We start from the raw sequence: 16,223 nt of genomic DNA on the forward strand, positions 1-16,223 counted from the left end.
GATATTCTTAGCTGCCAAAATCTGAAACCAGCCCATCAACCATTTCCATACATATTTAGACAGTCAATCTAATCGAAGTGCTTCACTTGTGAGGGCAGAAGGGGCGTGAGGCGCACAGATCCACGAGGGATAATGGGCTCAGGTGTCGACAGATGTTACAGCTTCTGAGTGAGAGAATCTGGCTGAAACTACAAATCCACAAAGAAGAGAGGGGGCAGTTATTGTTTGCAAAGGCTAGGTGAGTTAATCTGACAGTTTTACAATATGTGAATGTTGGTGTTTGTATAAACTGCTGCAACATTTTTCCTCTGATTTACTCACTTTTTAACTCCATTTTTATGTAAGAGAGAGCTGCACTGATACTGTTGGCACTGCTGTAGCTGCAGAATGCCGCTGTGAACTCAGAGCAGCAGCCTGCTCATGTCAACACTGCTGACAAAACACTGTCAGTAATCCTGACAAGTACACGATTACAGATGTCTTCTGAGTACCACAGACACGAAATTTTGGGCAAATTTTAGTTACTCGTATTTATTTAAGTATTCCAATGTAATGCAACTTTATACTTCTACTCTATTACATCTCAGAGGCAAACATTGTGCTATTTACTCCACTTCATTTGTGTGACAGCTTTAGTTAATTTTCAGATTACAATTTTTCATACGCTTTTTGTCCAGGGAAAATCATGTATCTCCATATTTGGTGATTTTTAGTTTGACTTTTTCAGATAAACTGAATGATGAAGTGTTCCTTTAGGTGTTGAGGTAATGCACCTTCTTCTTCAGCTAAATAAACTGTTTAAAAAGCCTCTTGGATCAGCCGGTAATCGCCGCAAAACTGAAGACAGGGCTGTTTTTCTGAGCTCATGAAAAGTTGACTTTTTAGAGATAAGTGGTTCTCACAGGACAGCGACGCTACAAACATGATGATATCATAGAATATGATGCATTGATGTAGATTAAACTACCCGACAACATATAACATACTGACAGGTAACATTGTTCTGCAGAATGAGTACTTTTACCGTTGATACTTTTACTGGAAATTTTGCTGATAAACCTTACACTTAAGTATAAGGTTTTGAATGCTGGACTTTTAACTTGTAGTGGAGTACTTTCACAGTGTGGTATTAGTATTGCTCCGAACCTCTCTGCACTTCAGACATCTTTCAAATCACTTAAAGCTGAAGTAGGCGAGATAGGAGCAAATATGATTAAAAAAGATATTTTTATAAAACGGTCGCTATATGGTGACAGTAGTACATGAAACGGGTAACCTCAAATAAATCATGCACCTCTGTGTCCTCCGGTGCTCCTAAACGGCATCTGCAAGATTTTACAGACTGGAGGAAAACAACCAGTCAGAGCTGATTGGAGGTCCGCTGTCTAGCTGACGTCTATGAGAGCCGGCCGTCAATCACTTGCGAACTCCGACCAAACGGTCATATTAGGCCACACTGATCAAATATGAATCAACATCATGTTACATTAATGCCTATTTCTCTTCTCAAATGTTTTCAGAATCATCTTGTAGTGCACGATTTAGCTGTAAAATGTTTTGGCGTCACAAAAGTTTGTGACGCCGCCGCCATTGTGAAATCTGGTGAAGGAACGCCACGTACCGGTCACATGATCAGAGCACTGCCAATAGGAACGCTCTCTCTCTCTGAAATGACCTGTGATTGGTCAAAGTCTTCCGTCACGGGCTAGATTTTCTAAAGCCTGAAAACAGAGCCATGATGAGGTGCAGAAGACTAGTTTTCTCTTAGAACACTTGAACTACAATATGGAAAGGTTATTATGGAATTTTTGCCCAATGATGCCAAAAATATACTGCCTACTGCCACTTTAAGAGGTTAAAGGAACAGCACATTACAGAGGATCTATTAGCAGAAATGGTATATAACATTAATATGTATGTTTTCTTTAGTGTATAATCACCTGAGAATAAGAATCGCTCTGTTTTTGTTACCTCAGAATGAACCGTTTATATCTACATACGGAGTGGGTCCTCTTCACGGAGCCGTCCTTTTCTGTTTCTGTTTCTACAGTAGCCCAGAACAGACAAACCAAACACGAGTCTAGATAGGCCCTTTGTGTTTTTGCGTCGGCCAACGTGATTCTCCTACATGCTTGGCACATGGGAGAAGTTTCAGTTGGTTGCAATGTGCAACCTCACCGCTAGATGCCGCAGAATCGTACACACTGCACCTCTTAAAAGGAATTTCAAAAAAGCAAGAAAAAATATTTTGTTATGTAGCTTTTATTGAAAATATTGTGTTGTTTTGAGCATCACAAACGGATTTAGATGTTTTAGAACTTCACAACTGTAGGCTACTCTTTTGTAGCACTATTATACTACTTTTAAAAGGGGTGATAACTTAATATTTTTCACTGTAGTCTAATAGTCCAATCAAAATAATGCAAATAAGGTAATGTAATAAAATAATGTAATGAGATGATTTTTTAAATTTACAACGTCAACCACGTGTTTATGGGAATATAATTTTTATGAGACGAGGTTGCCCTGGTTGGTTCACAGCATAAGTCATTTCTGATAATAAGGAGGATTTGTGGAACCACAGCACAACTACTCCCAAATAAATAAACATTGTTCTCTCACCAATTTTCAATTATTGTCATCCTCAGATCTGAGAAGTTCCAGTGAAATAGGACATGGTGCTATTATTAGTGTACGTAGGATTCACTTTCAAACATGTCTCAGATTTGATCAGATGATCAGATAAGCGTCCCAACATGACATTAGGAGTTGAATCCTGTGATGGAAGTGTAAACAATGTGAATAATCCTGTTGAACACCACGTGGTGCTTCATATAACTTTTGGGCACCACACCAAGGCTGAATTTCCCTGTTAAAATGCTGTAACCACATCCAACTGACAAGACCCTGACTTCCGTTCATTCATACAAACCATAAAGATAAGATCTGAAATAGTAAAAAAAAACAAAAAACTCACGCCTAGACTGTTTTCTCAACAACTTGTTGGTTTTTACTTGTTGACACTTGTTACATCAAACACAAATGGCATGATCGGCTTATTAGGATCACGTTTCTGCATGAAGGGTGAATGATAGCGTCATGTGACCGTTGAAGGGTGGCGTGATTTTTTTTTTTGTCCTATCGGGGCTCTTTCAGCACCACTTCAATTAAAACACACGTATCTTCTTCATATTTTGCAGAAAATATACAGTATATGTAAGGTTTGACCAACGCAAAAGTGAAAAACAAAGGCAGACTTTTTTTTTTTCCTCGAATTGCTGATAATTGATATTTTGTGCAAATAACTTTGCAATTTACAATACGTAAAAAAAGACTAGATGATTAAAGTCAAAGAAATGTTGAATGTTTGAAGTTGAAATTGAACAAAATCAAAAATTGTTAAAGTTGTTTATTTGAAGATATTATTTGATAGATCCAAACATTCATTGAGGTTCTTGGAGTGGTGGCAAAACAACAATAAAGTAAAAATACTGAATTTCAATTAAAGATCCTGCATTCAAAATGTTATTTAAGTACAAGTAAAATCAGCCAAATGAACTTACGTTAAGGTGAGAGCAATAATTAGCCATAAGGACAGCCTGTCAGTGTTACAGTATCATATATCATATCATTATAGTATTATTAGACATCCATGAACATGTAATTACTTCTTTAGCTGGTGGAGGTGGGGCAAGTTTTAATTAAAGCATATGTATATATAGCTTTATAATGCACCGCAACCAGCATGAAAAATAAATCAATACAAAATAAAAAGTGCCTTTTTTAAAAACAATTCTTAGCTGATACTTATTTTTCTCAATAGTATATGTTTTACAGTGTTGTGATTACTTCTAATTTCTTTATCGAAAATGTTTTTCAAAACGGCATCACAAACTACTGATGCAGCCTGTTGTACAGTTTCACAAGCCTACAACTTTAGAAGTGCTTTGTTGTGCCTAGGAAATGTTGCTGGTGCACGTTACAGTTTAAAGGATAGGTCCACATTTTTCAAGTCTTTCTTAAAAGAATAGTCAGGTGCCCACGTGAACGACGAAACAGGTTTTGCTTGCTGTAATCACCTGTTCATCCTGGCCATTAGAAGATCCTCCTAATGCACTTTAAATATAAGTGATGGGGGACAAAATCTACAGTCTTCCTTCCATGCAAACATTTATTCAAAGTTTTTTAGAACAAAGTTCCCTCTTTGTGTTACTATCCCTCCACTGCAGCTCAACAGGGAAAAGACCGCTGAGACCAAGACTGCTGAAGCCTTATTTTAGCTTTTTTTTTGCACAAAACAAGGACTGTGGATCTCTTGATTACAGCAAGCAAAACCTGTTACTATGTTCATATCGGCATCTGACAGACCTGAAAAAAATATAAACCTTGTAAGCAAGGCACAAAGAGTTGAAATGGTGGAAATGTTTCTGTTTTGGTCCTACGGGTGAACTTAACGATTTAAAACGCTAAACATTACCTATATGGAGGATCAGTCATTACAAGCAATACAATGAAATATTGCATGAAAGTGAAAAAGTAGATGTTTATAGTCCATTACTCATTTGAGTGGAAGAGTGCAGACAAGCCATTTCTTGAGGCTGTGAGAACAGAAACCAGCCAAGAGCCAACTGAATGAGTCATTATGAAACATGCAAATTATTGTTTCAACATGCAAATTATTGTGTCATAAACAGTATATCATGAATTAAGAAGCACTTTGTGATGTCTGCTTTTGAAAAGTTCTGTATAAATACACTTTAATTGCTCACAATGAAAACATTTTGGCTGAAGGTACTGCAGGATGAACTCTGAACATTTTATTGTCAGTAACATCTCACAGTTTCCAAGAAGGAATGTTAAGTGAGCCCGTCCTACTGCGCTGTAAACTTAGGGCAGCATTGTTAATAATGTACCAAAGATCCTCGCATAGTCTCTATTGATCCTCACAGTTGAACCATTTACTGATTTCATGCTCATACAGCATCTTTACTGGCCCCAGTTTGTTTCTCTCATGTATTAAAATGACATTTGAGTCACAGAGATTTTTGCAAAACCCAGTAGGTTGTTTAACAAAGTATTTTTTTTAGACTCTTTTAACCATCTGGATGAAAAAATAATATTATATTATATTATATATAAGATAATAAGTAAGATTTTTAACCAGTTACAACTATATATATATATATTTTTTTTTGGTTTATGTTGTACATATTGAACAAGGAGATATGTCATGATGCTTTCAAGTGAAACTCATGAGCTCGTGTTTACAACATGGGAAGTCGTGTACACGATATGCTTGGCTTTCAAGTGGTTAATTCGTGAGAACACCGCTGCTAAGCAACGGCAATATTGACGTTACTGTCGGCGTCTAGAAGCCACAGAGGCTGAAACAATTTAGCAAACTAGCAAGTGGATAACATAATGCAGGAAAAGCAGAGGCATAATAAAGATGAGGCTGTTGGGAATATCAACATTTTCATCAGACCTATTACAAAATTACAAAGAAAAACAATATACGACTAAAATTACAATATATTAACTTATTATGTGCAGAAAAATGAATTTCCATAGCCTCCGCCATTTTCTGACTAAATATTGTTTAATCCAGATAGTTAAAAAGGAAATACCTTAAATGTTGTAAAATTAGTTTTTCAAAGATTGCCAGATAATTGTGTTTTCTTGATAATTGGATGCTTAGCTCTATGATTTAAATGTGGCATAAACCGAGGCTACATCTACACATGTTAACCCTGTGCACCCACGGCGCATCTCAACAGCCAAAACAATTTGTTCACGGCTCAGTTTCTTTTAGTGATGCCTTTAATGATGAGTGATGATGAACGTCTCTCTCTCTCTCTCTCTCTCTCTAACACACTGCTGGAGTTTCCACTTCTCTTTCAGTAAGTGCATCCGTTCTGGCTGTTGGCAGCGTGTCTGTCAAGCAGATGAGAGGATTTGTTGCCACAGTGGTTAAAAGGCAATCTCTCAACTTTCACCTTGACACTTTAGCCTTCTTTCATGTGAACAGAAAGAGCTACGATTGCTACTTCTCTCTCTCTCGCTCACACACACACACACACACTTTCTCTGCCTCAGCATTATTTGGCTTTACGTGACCTAACAGCCATGGTTTGTTGGCAGTTTTAATGAGCTTGGTTTATGTCGAGGGTTGAAGTTACCTTTACTGGAACTGAGGCCACGTGTCTGTCACCTCCGCTGGGATCAGATAACACTTATTTTCTCTCAGCCGGATAAACCCCCGCCCCATGTACATCCACTGATGTCAAACTTTGATGTTTTAATATATGGGGTTCCATCTGTGCCAAAATTATGTCACATGTGCACTGTCTATGTTGTTTGAACGTGAGACAAAACATTTGTCTATATCTGCTCAACTTTGAAATGTACTGCGGTTGTCACAAAACTATTCTGACAATCTGAATGTCGTCACAGTGTGTCGTCCTCGCTGTCACTGCTTTGAATGTCATCCTGTTGTCGTCTCGCAGATTTACAGCAGAATAATGACTCTGATCACAAAGGATCAGTGACAAGAAGTTCTTTGTAAAAACACTTGTCATGTGCCAACGGCAGTAAAAATAAAAGGTTTACTTTATCTCTTATCTGATTCCACAATTCAAAGAAGTAGTTTGATGTTTTGGGGAAAACGCTTATTTGCTTTCTCGCTAAGTGTTGGATGAGACAATCAATACCACTCTCATGTCTGTTATGGTAAATATGTTAGCTTAGCATGACGACTGAAAACAGGTAGCCTGGCTCTGTTCAAATGTAACAAAATCTGCCTACCAGCACCTCTAAGATGTTTGCAGATGTGTTTACCTTTGGACAGAGCCAGGCCTCTGTATGTTTGCCCAAGTGGCCAACGTTTGGTTCTGAAAAGTGAAGCCAACACGGAAGTGTCTGTGTTCTTTCTAACAGCCAGCAGGGGGCGACTCCTCTGGTTGCAAAAAGAAGTCTGATTGTATAGAAGTCTATGAGAGAATGACCCTACTTCTCACTTGATTTATTACCTCAGTAAACATTGTAACCATGAGTTTATGGTCTCAATCGCTAGTTTCAAGTCTTCTTCAATACAGCATGATGTTCATTTAGTAAATGATGGTCCCATTTGGAGTCAAATAGACCATAAAGCAGGGGATGCTTTAGTGCGCGGCTACCTTGTAATTGACAGGTCGCTACAACGGCGTTGTCCGTGTTTTTGTCTTACAATTTTAACCCTTTCACAGTGTGTTTTCAGTTCATGAAAGTTAACTTTAACCTTTCTGGTCACCTAAAAAATGTCTTATTCAGCGTTCGGTTGTATTTAGCTCCACTCTTTCATGTCACAAAAAAACAAGATGGCTACGGCCAAAATGTCAAACTCTAAGCTTCAAAACCGTAGTCCACAAACCAATGGGTGACCCGGTTCTAGCCTTTATGTTAAGCTAAGCTAAACAGCTGCCAGTGATAGCTTCATATTTAGTGTTTTAACGTTACTGTTCAGACAGTATGAGAGTGGTATCAATCTTCTCATATCTAACTCTTGGGAAGAAAGCGAACAATCGCATTTCCCAAAATGACAAACTATTTCTTTAAGAGCATAACATACGTGTGACCTTTAATTTAAAATGATGCAGCTGACAATTCTAATAACTGAAACATGTCATCCGTCGCAAAATACACAGACCCCCGCTGGGCCAGAGTATACGACTGACTAAAGATAGATGACAGTCTTTCTCTCCCATCTCAAATTTAGTCTGTTTTCATCTCTTCACAGGAGCAGATTTTGGTGCAGAATGTCAGACTCCCCGACATTTTCCCACAGTAGAGTAAAGTCTCAAGAATCAACGCCTCAGGCCAGCCTACACACCTGTGAGCCCTGTGGGACCTCCTGCCAGCAGATGGCAGAATCTCAGGTATTGAGCGCCTCAGGTTTTAACCCAAAACAGCTTCTTCTGGAAATAGAAAATCATTTCTGACTCTGCTTGTACATGGACAATTGGCCTTTGATCTGTATTTCTCTTTTTAAGGCAAATTAATTACACCTGGGGGACACCTCATTTTGAAAAAAAATAGTTTGACATTTTGGGAAATACGCTTATTGCATTCTTGCTGAGAGTTAGATGAGGGGATTGATACCACTCTTTGTAGCGGGCTCAGTTTTAAAGCTAGAGTGACGATACTGGCATCATATGAAACTAGAAAACCTAAGGAATCAATTGGTACCAACCATGTCATACTAGCTTGCATACATACTAGCATTGACATGCCCACTTTATGATAATCACATGCAGTTTGGGGAAAGTCATAGTCAAGTCAGCACACTGACACACTGACAGCTGTTGTTGCCTGTTGGGCTGCAGTTTGCCATGTTATGATTTAATCATATTTTTTTATGCTAAATGCAGTACCTGTGAGGGTTTCTGGACTATATTTATGACAGTTTTGTGTTGTTAATTGACTTCTAATAATACATATGTAAATACATTTGCATAAAGCACTTGTATTTGCTCACTTCCCATGTTGATAAGAGTATTAAATACTTGACAAATCTCCTTTTACGGTACATTTTGATTAGATAAAAGGTGTGCGATTAATTTGCGGTTAATAGCAATTAATCATGGACAATCATGCAATTAATCACAATTACATTTTGTAGTCGATTGACAGCCCTAATTACATCTGTTTATATCCTGTTTAATCTATTGAATCAGTCTAATCAATTAGACTAGCCTTTTCCCCTTGTTTCCAGTCTTCATGCTAAGCTAAGCTAACCAGCTCCTGGCTGTGTAATTCTCAGAAATAAAGAGAAAAAGCAAAATGAAAAAGCAAAATGTCGACTAATCAGAAGCACTGTATTTCACAATAAAATAAAAAGCTCGTGTCTGTGTGATATATTTAGCCTACCATGACAAAGGCTGTTTCCTCGTAATGGCCTCAAGGGGATTCCCAGGTAGCATCTTGGCAGCTTCTCGGTCCAAAAATGGGAGTGGAGACATGATTTGTAGATTCAAAACAAGCCGCAATGGGTTTGTCAACTGTCAGTGTTGCTTGTGATCTGTATCTTCAATGACTTGTTTCCACCGTGATGATGATCTCACAGACTAAAGAGGAAAGGGACGATTGCTTCACCCAGCAAGAGAGCAACGCCTTCAGCTTGAACAGGAGGCACAGCTCTGATGGGCCCATTGGTTCAGGGCCAGGATCAGCTCCAGGACGAGGCCCCGTTGACTCCGACCGTTTCCATCCGTACCGTCGACAGTTCAGCGATGGCGCGGTGCCGGCTGCAGGTTGCCTCCAACAATGTTCGTCTTCCTTCAGCTGTCTGCAGGAGGAGTGCAGCCCTGACACTCGTTCACACAGCTCGAGTGGCGAAGTACCAACATCATGGGACCAGTACAGCGGCAGCGTTCAGGTTTCTACATTTATGCATTTTATCCTCACCCATCATTACAGTTTGCAACAACATGTTGATATCAGGAAGGTTCATTTCATTTATTTAAATACAAATGTTACGGCAGACAGGCACAGTTAGCAACTAGCTGGTGAACATAGTGGAGCATTTAGCAGCTAAAGAGCCAGATATTTCCCTCAGGAGTTGGTGGAGACCAAAAGCAGAGCTAAAAGAGAGGGAATATTGGACTTACAGAAACACGACTCAAAATGAGTGATTATTTTGCTGCGTAACTGCTGGATGTGTAAAAAAGCAGTTGTTTGCTAATTATATCAACTTAAAAGGTCATAATATGTCAATGTTGTGCTCCCAACTTGTCTATTATGCCCCCAAGTGGCAAAAAACTCTGTTATTGCAGGTTTAAAGATGTTAAATTAGGCCATAAAGTTTATTTTAGGCAGACATTTTAATACAAATTGCTCTATCGTACATGCATAATACCGTCTAGATGGCTTCTTTTAACAACTTTATTTCCTAATTTTTGCAGAGTTCGTACCCAGAGCTACCGGCTCTACCAGTAGAGCCCTCCTGCTTCCTGTCTCAAAGCTATCCATCCTACGGCTCATCAAGCCCTCAACAACACGTGAGTGACTGTGTTCAAGGATCCCATCGAGGGATGCTTTAGAAGATGTAAATGATGATTCATTAAAACGTGAGAGAGAGATATTTAGGTTTGAGGGTATCTCAATAATCTATATGACAGATCTGTCTTTTTTTTTACAGGTCTCATCTAGACTGTATCCCCATAATGATCACTCCAGCAGCTCAAAATATTCTCTCCAATGTCTCACCACTCAATCACACCAGGAGAGCAGCAAACAGTCCCTCTTCCCCAAGCCCATCTACTCATACAGGTAACATTGCATCACATTTTCAACATATTTTTGCTCTATTAGGTCATATTTAAAGCAACAATGTGCTCAAATCTTACATGATTCTCACCCATTGAATATGGCTGGGGTATCTTAAAATGTAAGTGCTTTGTTTGTGCCAAACGTAACATATAAATAAAATGCTAATGTAAAAAAATGTTTCCTTCATGACTGCAGCATCTTGATCTTCTTGGCTCTGAAGAACAGTAAAACAGGAAGCCTGCCAGTCAGTGAGATCTACAGCTTCATGACTGAACACTTCCCCTATTTCAAGGTACTATTGTTTTCTCTGTCACATGTTTAATTGAACCTAACAAAAAAAAACACCACAAGGCTCATCAAGTACAACACTTTAACAACCCATACAAATATTCTGCTCCAGCAGATCTTCCTAGATCACGTGTGTCAAACTCAATTTCACGACGGACCGCACTGGGAAATGAGAATCACATCAAGGACCAGACATATATATATATACAGTATATATATTTGATTGACATGTTTTTATTTAATAAAAAAAATAAAAAATTATTTATTTATTTATTATATTGTTGCATGTCCAATAGCCTTCTCACATACAATGTAGTCCACATAAAGCCCTAAAAAAGTCAATAAAAAGTTGCTTAGCCTTTAGTTAAGCAAAATAATGCATTCTTATTACATTCTTACAAGTAGGCTACCATACAGACAACTCACAGCAAGCTGCCTCACAGGCCGGAAATTGACAACTCAACGGATGTGTGGGACATTTAGTAAAACAAAATACATCCTGAGAAAAATAATAAATCATTCGTTTAAAAAAAGTCCCATATAGCCTGTTTGTTGGACATTTAATAAAAAGAATAAAAGTAAAAGATCTTTGATCATGTAGTTTACATGCAGCATATACATACAGCCCCATACAGCACATAAAAATGACAAATAAACTTTGCAGTCAAGCAAAACTCAAATGCAGCCTTCGGCATTAACTTTCCCTTTGTGTGCCATCTTGTGTAAGCTAGCTTGCAGACAGTGGAGGCACGCCCGTTTGGTTTACGGGACATGCGTTGCTGTGCAGACCACAACTAGACGGGCCAAAGTTTATTGAGGAACTAAACTGATATAAGGGCCGGATCAAAATTTGTGAGAAGGATCGGATTTGGCCCGTGGGCCTTGAGTTTGACACATGCTCTAGATCAATCGATAGTCTTTCTATAGTAGATCAGTAGCTGAAGGGTTCACGTTCAGGTTTGTAGTTAAAGATCTCCCCAAGCCACATCTGTGTTGCAGCTGGCATTAATTACCCCTTAATGATTCATGACACACTGAAAGAATCAGTGTGCTACACCTGCAGCTAGGTGACCCTGGATCAGCTGGGTGGCAACCTGTTGAGGCACGAGGCTGGCATGAGGAGTTTAATGAAGAGATGTTTTGTATCTGTTTAATATCAGAATGTGTGTTTGTGTGTAGGAAGTTTTAGAGGTTATGGCAGGAACTGTTTCACCATTCAGTAAATCAAATCTGACAAGTTAATCCAAAGCTATATCACAATGATATGATATTGTTGAGGAGGTACTTGGTAGATCAAAACAAGTGTGCTTTAATATTGATAAAATGAGGCAGCTGCAGGGTTGAACCGCTGTCTGAACCCGGGGTCGTCACAAATACCACATTCTTCAAAGGTTTTCACGTATCTACAAATCAAATTAGTTCAGACTCACCTCTGGAAAGAGCTCAAAGATTTGCTGCCATTCATATTCAAGAAGGCACCTTATAGATGGCTGCCCTCCAAACAGCTGCCTGTAACATTAAACACCGGCTGCAGGGCCAGAAAACACACGAGGCAGATGAGGAGCGATACTCCAACGAAAGTCAACGTATTTTGAAAAAACTAAGATTTTTGAGATACGTTTAAATACCTTCTGAATAGTGTCAAGTGTCTTTGAGTTCATTTCAGTTCAGTGGACAGTGACACTTAACGTGGCATGCAGATATTAAACATCTCAGAAGGTGCACAAATGAATACACGTTTTAATATCGCCTCCGGGGAAGGAGGTTTCTGTGTGTGGATTTCAGAGAATTCGAAACATCACTAATAACATTTGAGTGTTGTATAATTTGACACATAGACACTAAAACACAGTCAGTCAGTCAGTCGGTGAGAGCTGGAGTGAAGCCAGCAGTCTTTACTGAACATGAAGAGAATTAATTCCAAGATAGGGCAAAAAAAGGGCATTTCAGTATAATTAATAACTTAAACGTATAACAAATTAAAAGAAATATATATAGGCTATATATATATATATACATATATAAATAGAGAGAGAGAACAACAAAGTATTTCACTGCACAATGTTGAGTATGTGACAAATTCAACTTGAAACTTGAAACTGTCTATCGGTTGGATTGCCATGACATTTGGTACAAACATCCATGTTCCCCAGAGCATGAAGACTTTTTCTCTAGCGCCAGCGTGAGGTTGACATTTGTGGTTTTAAGTGAAATGTCACAACAACTATTTTATGGATCACTATGAAATATGGTACACATTTATGTCCCCCTCAGGATGAATTGTAATAACTTTAACACTTAACTTTTCATTTGGCGCCATGAGGTCAAAAAATGTCTATTTGTTCAATACTACCTGCAAAACTTATGACATTCACATCAGCCTCAGCTAATGTTAGCATGCTAACATGCTAAACTAAGATGGTGAACATGGTAAGCGCTATTCCTGCTAAATATCAGCATTTTAGCATGCCAATGTTGGCATTTAGTGCAGCCTCACAGGGTCGTGTCTAGATGGTTACCCTTGGTTTGTGAAACTCTCGCGAGATGGTTGAGGTCAGGGATTGACCTTGAATGGTTAAGGTTAGGATAGGTTGTCGGGCAGCGAAAAATGATATGAAGTGTCCTGGTAGCACAGTCGTTAGGACGCATATATAGTAGCAGCCCTAAAAATGTGTACTCATTATAGTATAATACTCTGACATTGTAGAGCCTAAGAATAGCTGCTTTAAACCTTTTCTTTCACATCTGCATCTATCCACCCTTCTCCGTTTTCAGTCGGCTCCTGATGGATGGAAGAACTCTGTGCGTCACAACCTCTCCCTGAACAAGTGCTTTGAGAAGGTGGAGAACAAAAATGGGAACTCGTCCCGTAAAGGCTGTCTGTGGGCTCTCAATCCAGCCAAGGTGGAGAAAATGCAAGAGGAGCTGCACAAGTGGCGTCGCAAGGACCCCGTCACTGTTCGCAGGAGCATGGCGAGGCCAGGTGAGTCCATCAGTACCAAAGAACAGATGACCTTTTAATCAGTTTTTGCTGATCTGACCTGTACTTTTTTAATTTTAGTACATCCTATTTGATTCAAACTTTATTTGATACACACTTTTTCCACAGAGGACCTTGATTGTCTAATGGGAGAGAGACTAGACAAGCTCAGGTCTTTGCCACCTTACACCAACCCAGCTTTGTTATCCCGAGTGGCTCCTATCTACGGCGCCACCTCGTCATCTTGCACCCCAGCCCAGCTTCGACCACCCTGCCTACCCATTCGTCGTCCACATTACGCCCACGTCCAACCTCAGCAGCCCTGCTACCTGCCTCCCGCCGCCGCTCACCCCAGCAACTCATTTGCCCTGTACTCACCCTGTGGACAGCAGCCTGCAGCTGGCGTCCCATCAGCCACTGGGAGCTTGCACTCCCCCATGGCTGGTAAGATGCCACCTGTTTACAATGAGTACTCCAGGAGCATGCAGGACTTGCTGTTGGAGGGAGACGCCAGTTATGACATCGACACGCTCAACCCCAGTCTGACTGACCTGCAGCTGCAAGGTACGAGAATCAAGTAGAGACAATGCGATGGATAGGAATAAAACAAGCGTTTTACTGTGCAAGGAGATTAGAATGTCAATGAAACATCACATCATCACATTCAGCTGGGACCAGTGGGCAACCTCCGGGTCTGAAAAGTGAAGCCAATGCTGAAGTGCCTTAAACTTGCATTCTTTCTAACAGCCAGCAGGGGGCGACTCCTCTGGTTGCAAAAAGAAGTCTGATTGTATAGAAGTTTATGAGAAAATAACCCTACTTCTCACTTGATTTATTACCTCAGTAAACATTGTAAATATGAGTTTATGTTCCCATCGCTAGTTTCAAGTCTTCTTCAATACAGCATGATGTTCATTTAGTAAGTTATGATCCCATTAAGAGTCAAATAGACCATAAAGCAGGGTATGCTTTAGGCCGTGTTTATCTTGTGATTGACAGGTCGCTACCACGGCGTTGTCTGGTCTGAGAGTTGTCCGTGTTTTCGTCTTACAATTTTAACCCTTTCACAGTTCATGAAAGTTAATTGTAACATATTGGTCGCCTGAAAATGTCTTATTCAGCATTTGGTTGTACCTAGCTCCCTCTCGTGTCACTTGTGGTTGCAAAAAAACAAGCTGGCGACGGCAAAAATGACGAATTTGAGGCTTCAAAATGGCAGCCCACAAACCAATGGGTGACGTCACAGTGACAACGTCCACTTCTTTAATACAAAAAAGCACAGGTGCAATTAATTACATTAATGATGGATGTGAAATTTTGCTTTATTGTCTTTATCCTCTAACACATCTTTTTCACAGCAGACATTTTGGCTTGTCACAGCAGGAAAAGCTCAGGTGTTACTAGCTGCAAGCTGAACGGAGAGGGGGGCGGAGGTCTGCGCTCTCCGAGTGCCATTCTAGTTAATATTATTATCTACACCTGTGCTTTTCTTATTGTGATATAATCAAAAGGTCTGTTCTGTCAGCAAGGAGTTAAAGATATCACTTCATTTTTCTCAGGTAACATGTGGGAGGAGTTACGGCAGGACAGCCTGGTGTCTGATCCGCAAGTCACCACCGTGACCCCGTCCACGACCTCTGCCCTGCAGGACTACCGCGCCCAGGCCAGCTACCTGCAGGTCTCCTCTCCTGGTCGACGAAAAGCAGAGTATGAGGATGAAAACACGGGCAGAAACTTTGAGCAGCACGGCTGTTTGAACGGGCTGCATCCTGTGGTTTATTCAGGGGTGGAGAGTCTGGCCGGGTGCCTGACCTCCTGCACTGCATCGGTCTCCTTAATGTAAACACCTAAAACTCCCTCACCGTTAATGTTCCACATTAACCTTAAGCAGCTTCATGCCACAGTATTAGCTTGGTGGTTATTTAAACCATCAAATCCTCTGTTTACCACCGTGTGACAGGCTGTGGAGGAAATAGTTGTATCTTTTTTTGTCTGTTTCAACACACATTTCTTCCCCCACCATTTATTTATTTGCTCCTGTTGTGAGTTAGCAAATGGTAATAATAATTAAATTGCTTTATTGGTTATCTATTTCCAAGGGTTTAATTTCTCCATATTAGAGTGTAAAAAACATACGAGGATTTCCTCTGCTTAAGCACCTTACATTCAAACAAATGTACAGTCGCCTGGATTATCCTGCTGTGTTAATGTGAAAAAAAACTGATTAAAATTCACCTTTTTAATGTTTTGATAGCTTTGATCTATTTTGTCTCATGTGGCTCACCGGACACACTGTTAATTAGTGCTTTTCCAACTAACAAACTAAAAAAATCAGTTATTGCATTTTTGAACATCTCGTTGAATAAGCTCAATGTAACTTAACATTATTTGTATTAAAAGCAAACCTGTGAAATTGTGTTTTGTATATTTTACAATCACTGGCTCCACTGTGATGATACGGGCTGAGCATAAGAGAAGCTGTTTACACCCTGGAGTGATGATGATAGGCGTTCTCATGGCAACAGTGCAGTAAGACTGTTGTCACAGAAGATGGCAGCAAAGACACTTTGTGACCTGCAGCTTGTTCAATATGAGGATTTATTTTCTTATAATTAAAATGATCAGAATGATTCTGTAACAGTCAGATTTT

At 39.6% G+C, this 16,223-nt stretch overlaps 1 protein-coding gene across 1 annotated transcript; it reads left to right on the plus strand.

Annotated features, from left to right (window-relative positions):
* On the plus strand, nt 1-15,820 carry foxn1 (forkhead box N1). The gene is made up of 9 exons (XM_037776474.1): nt 1-238; nt 7,775-7,913; nt 9,101-9,412; nt 9,939-10,034; nt 10,175-10,305; nt 10,501-10,597; nt 13,369-13,576; nt 13,703-14,137; nt 15,133-15,820. Exons 1-9 carry the CDS (start codon nt 153-155, stop codon nt 15,414-15,416), a joined length of 1,788 nt encoding a protein of 595 aa, XP_037632402.1. The 5' UTR covers nt 1-152; the 3' UTR covers nt 15,417-15,820.
* Nucleotides 15,821-16,223: the final 403 nt, after the last annotated feature.

This window comes from Sebastes umbrosus, chromosome 7 (assembly GCF_015220745.1).
Source record: "Sebastes umbrosus isolate fSebUmb1 chromosome 7, fSebUmb1.pri, whole genome shotgun sequence".
Taxonomy (NCBI): Eukaryota; Metazoa; Chordata; class Actinopteri; order Perciformes; family Sebastidae; genus Sebastes; species Sebastes umbrosus.

Excerpts from the sequence above, each read along its gene's own strand:
- foxn1 (XM_037776474.1), top strand. The coding sequence starts at position 153 with ATGTTACAGCTTCTGAGTGAGAGAATCTGGCTGAAACTACAAATCCAC. Across the intron at positions 7,914-9,100 it reads AGCAGATGGCAGAATCTCAG|ACTAAAGAGGAAAGGGACGA; the intron begins GTATTGAGCGCC and ends ATGATCTCACAG. Across the intron at positions 10,306-10,500 it reads AAGCCCATCTACTCATACAG|CATCTTGATCTTCTTGGCTC; the intron begins GTAACATTGCAT and ends TCATGACTGCAG.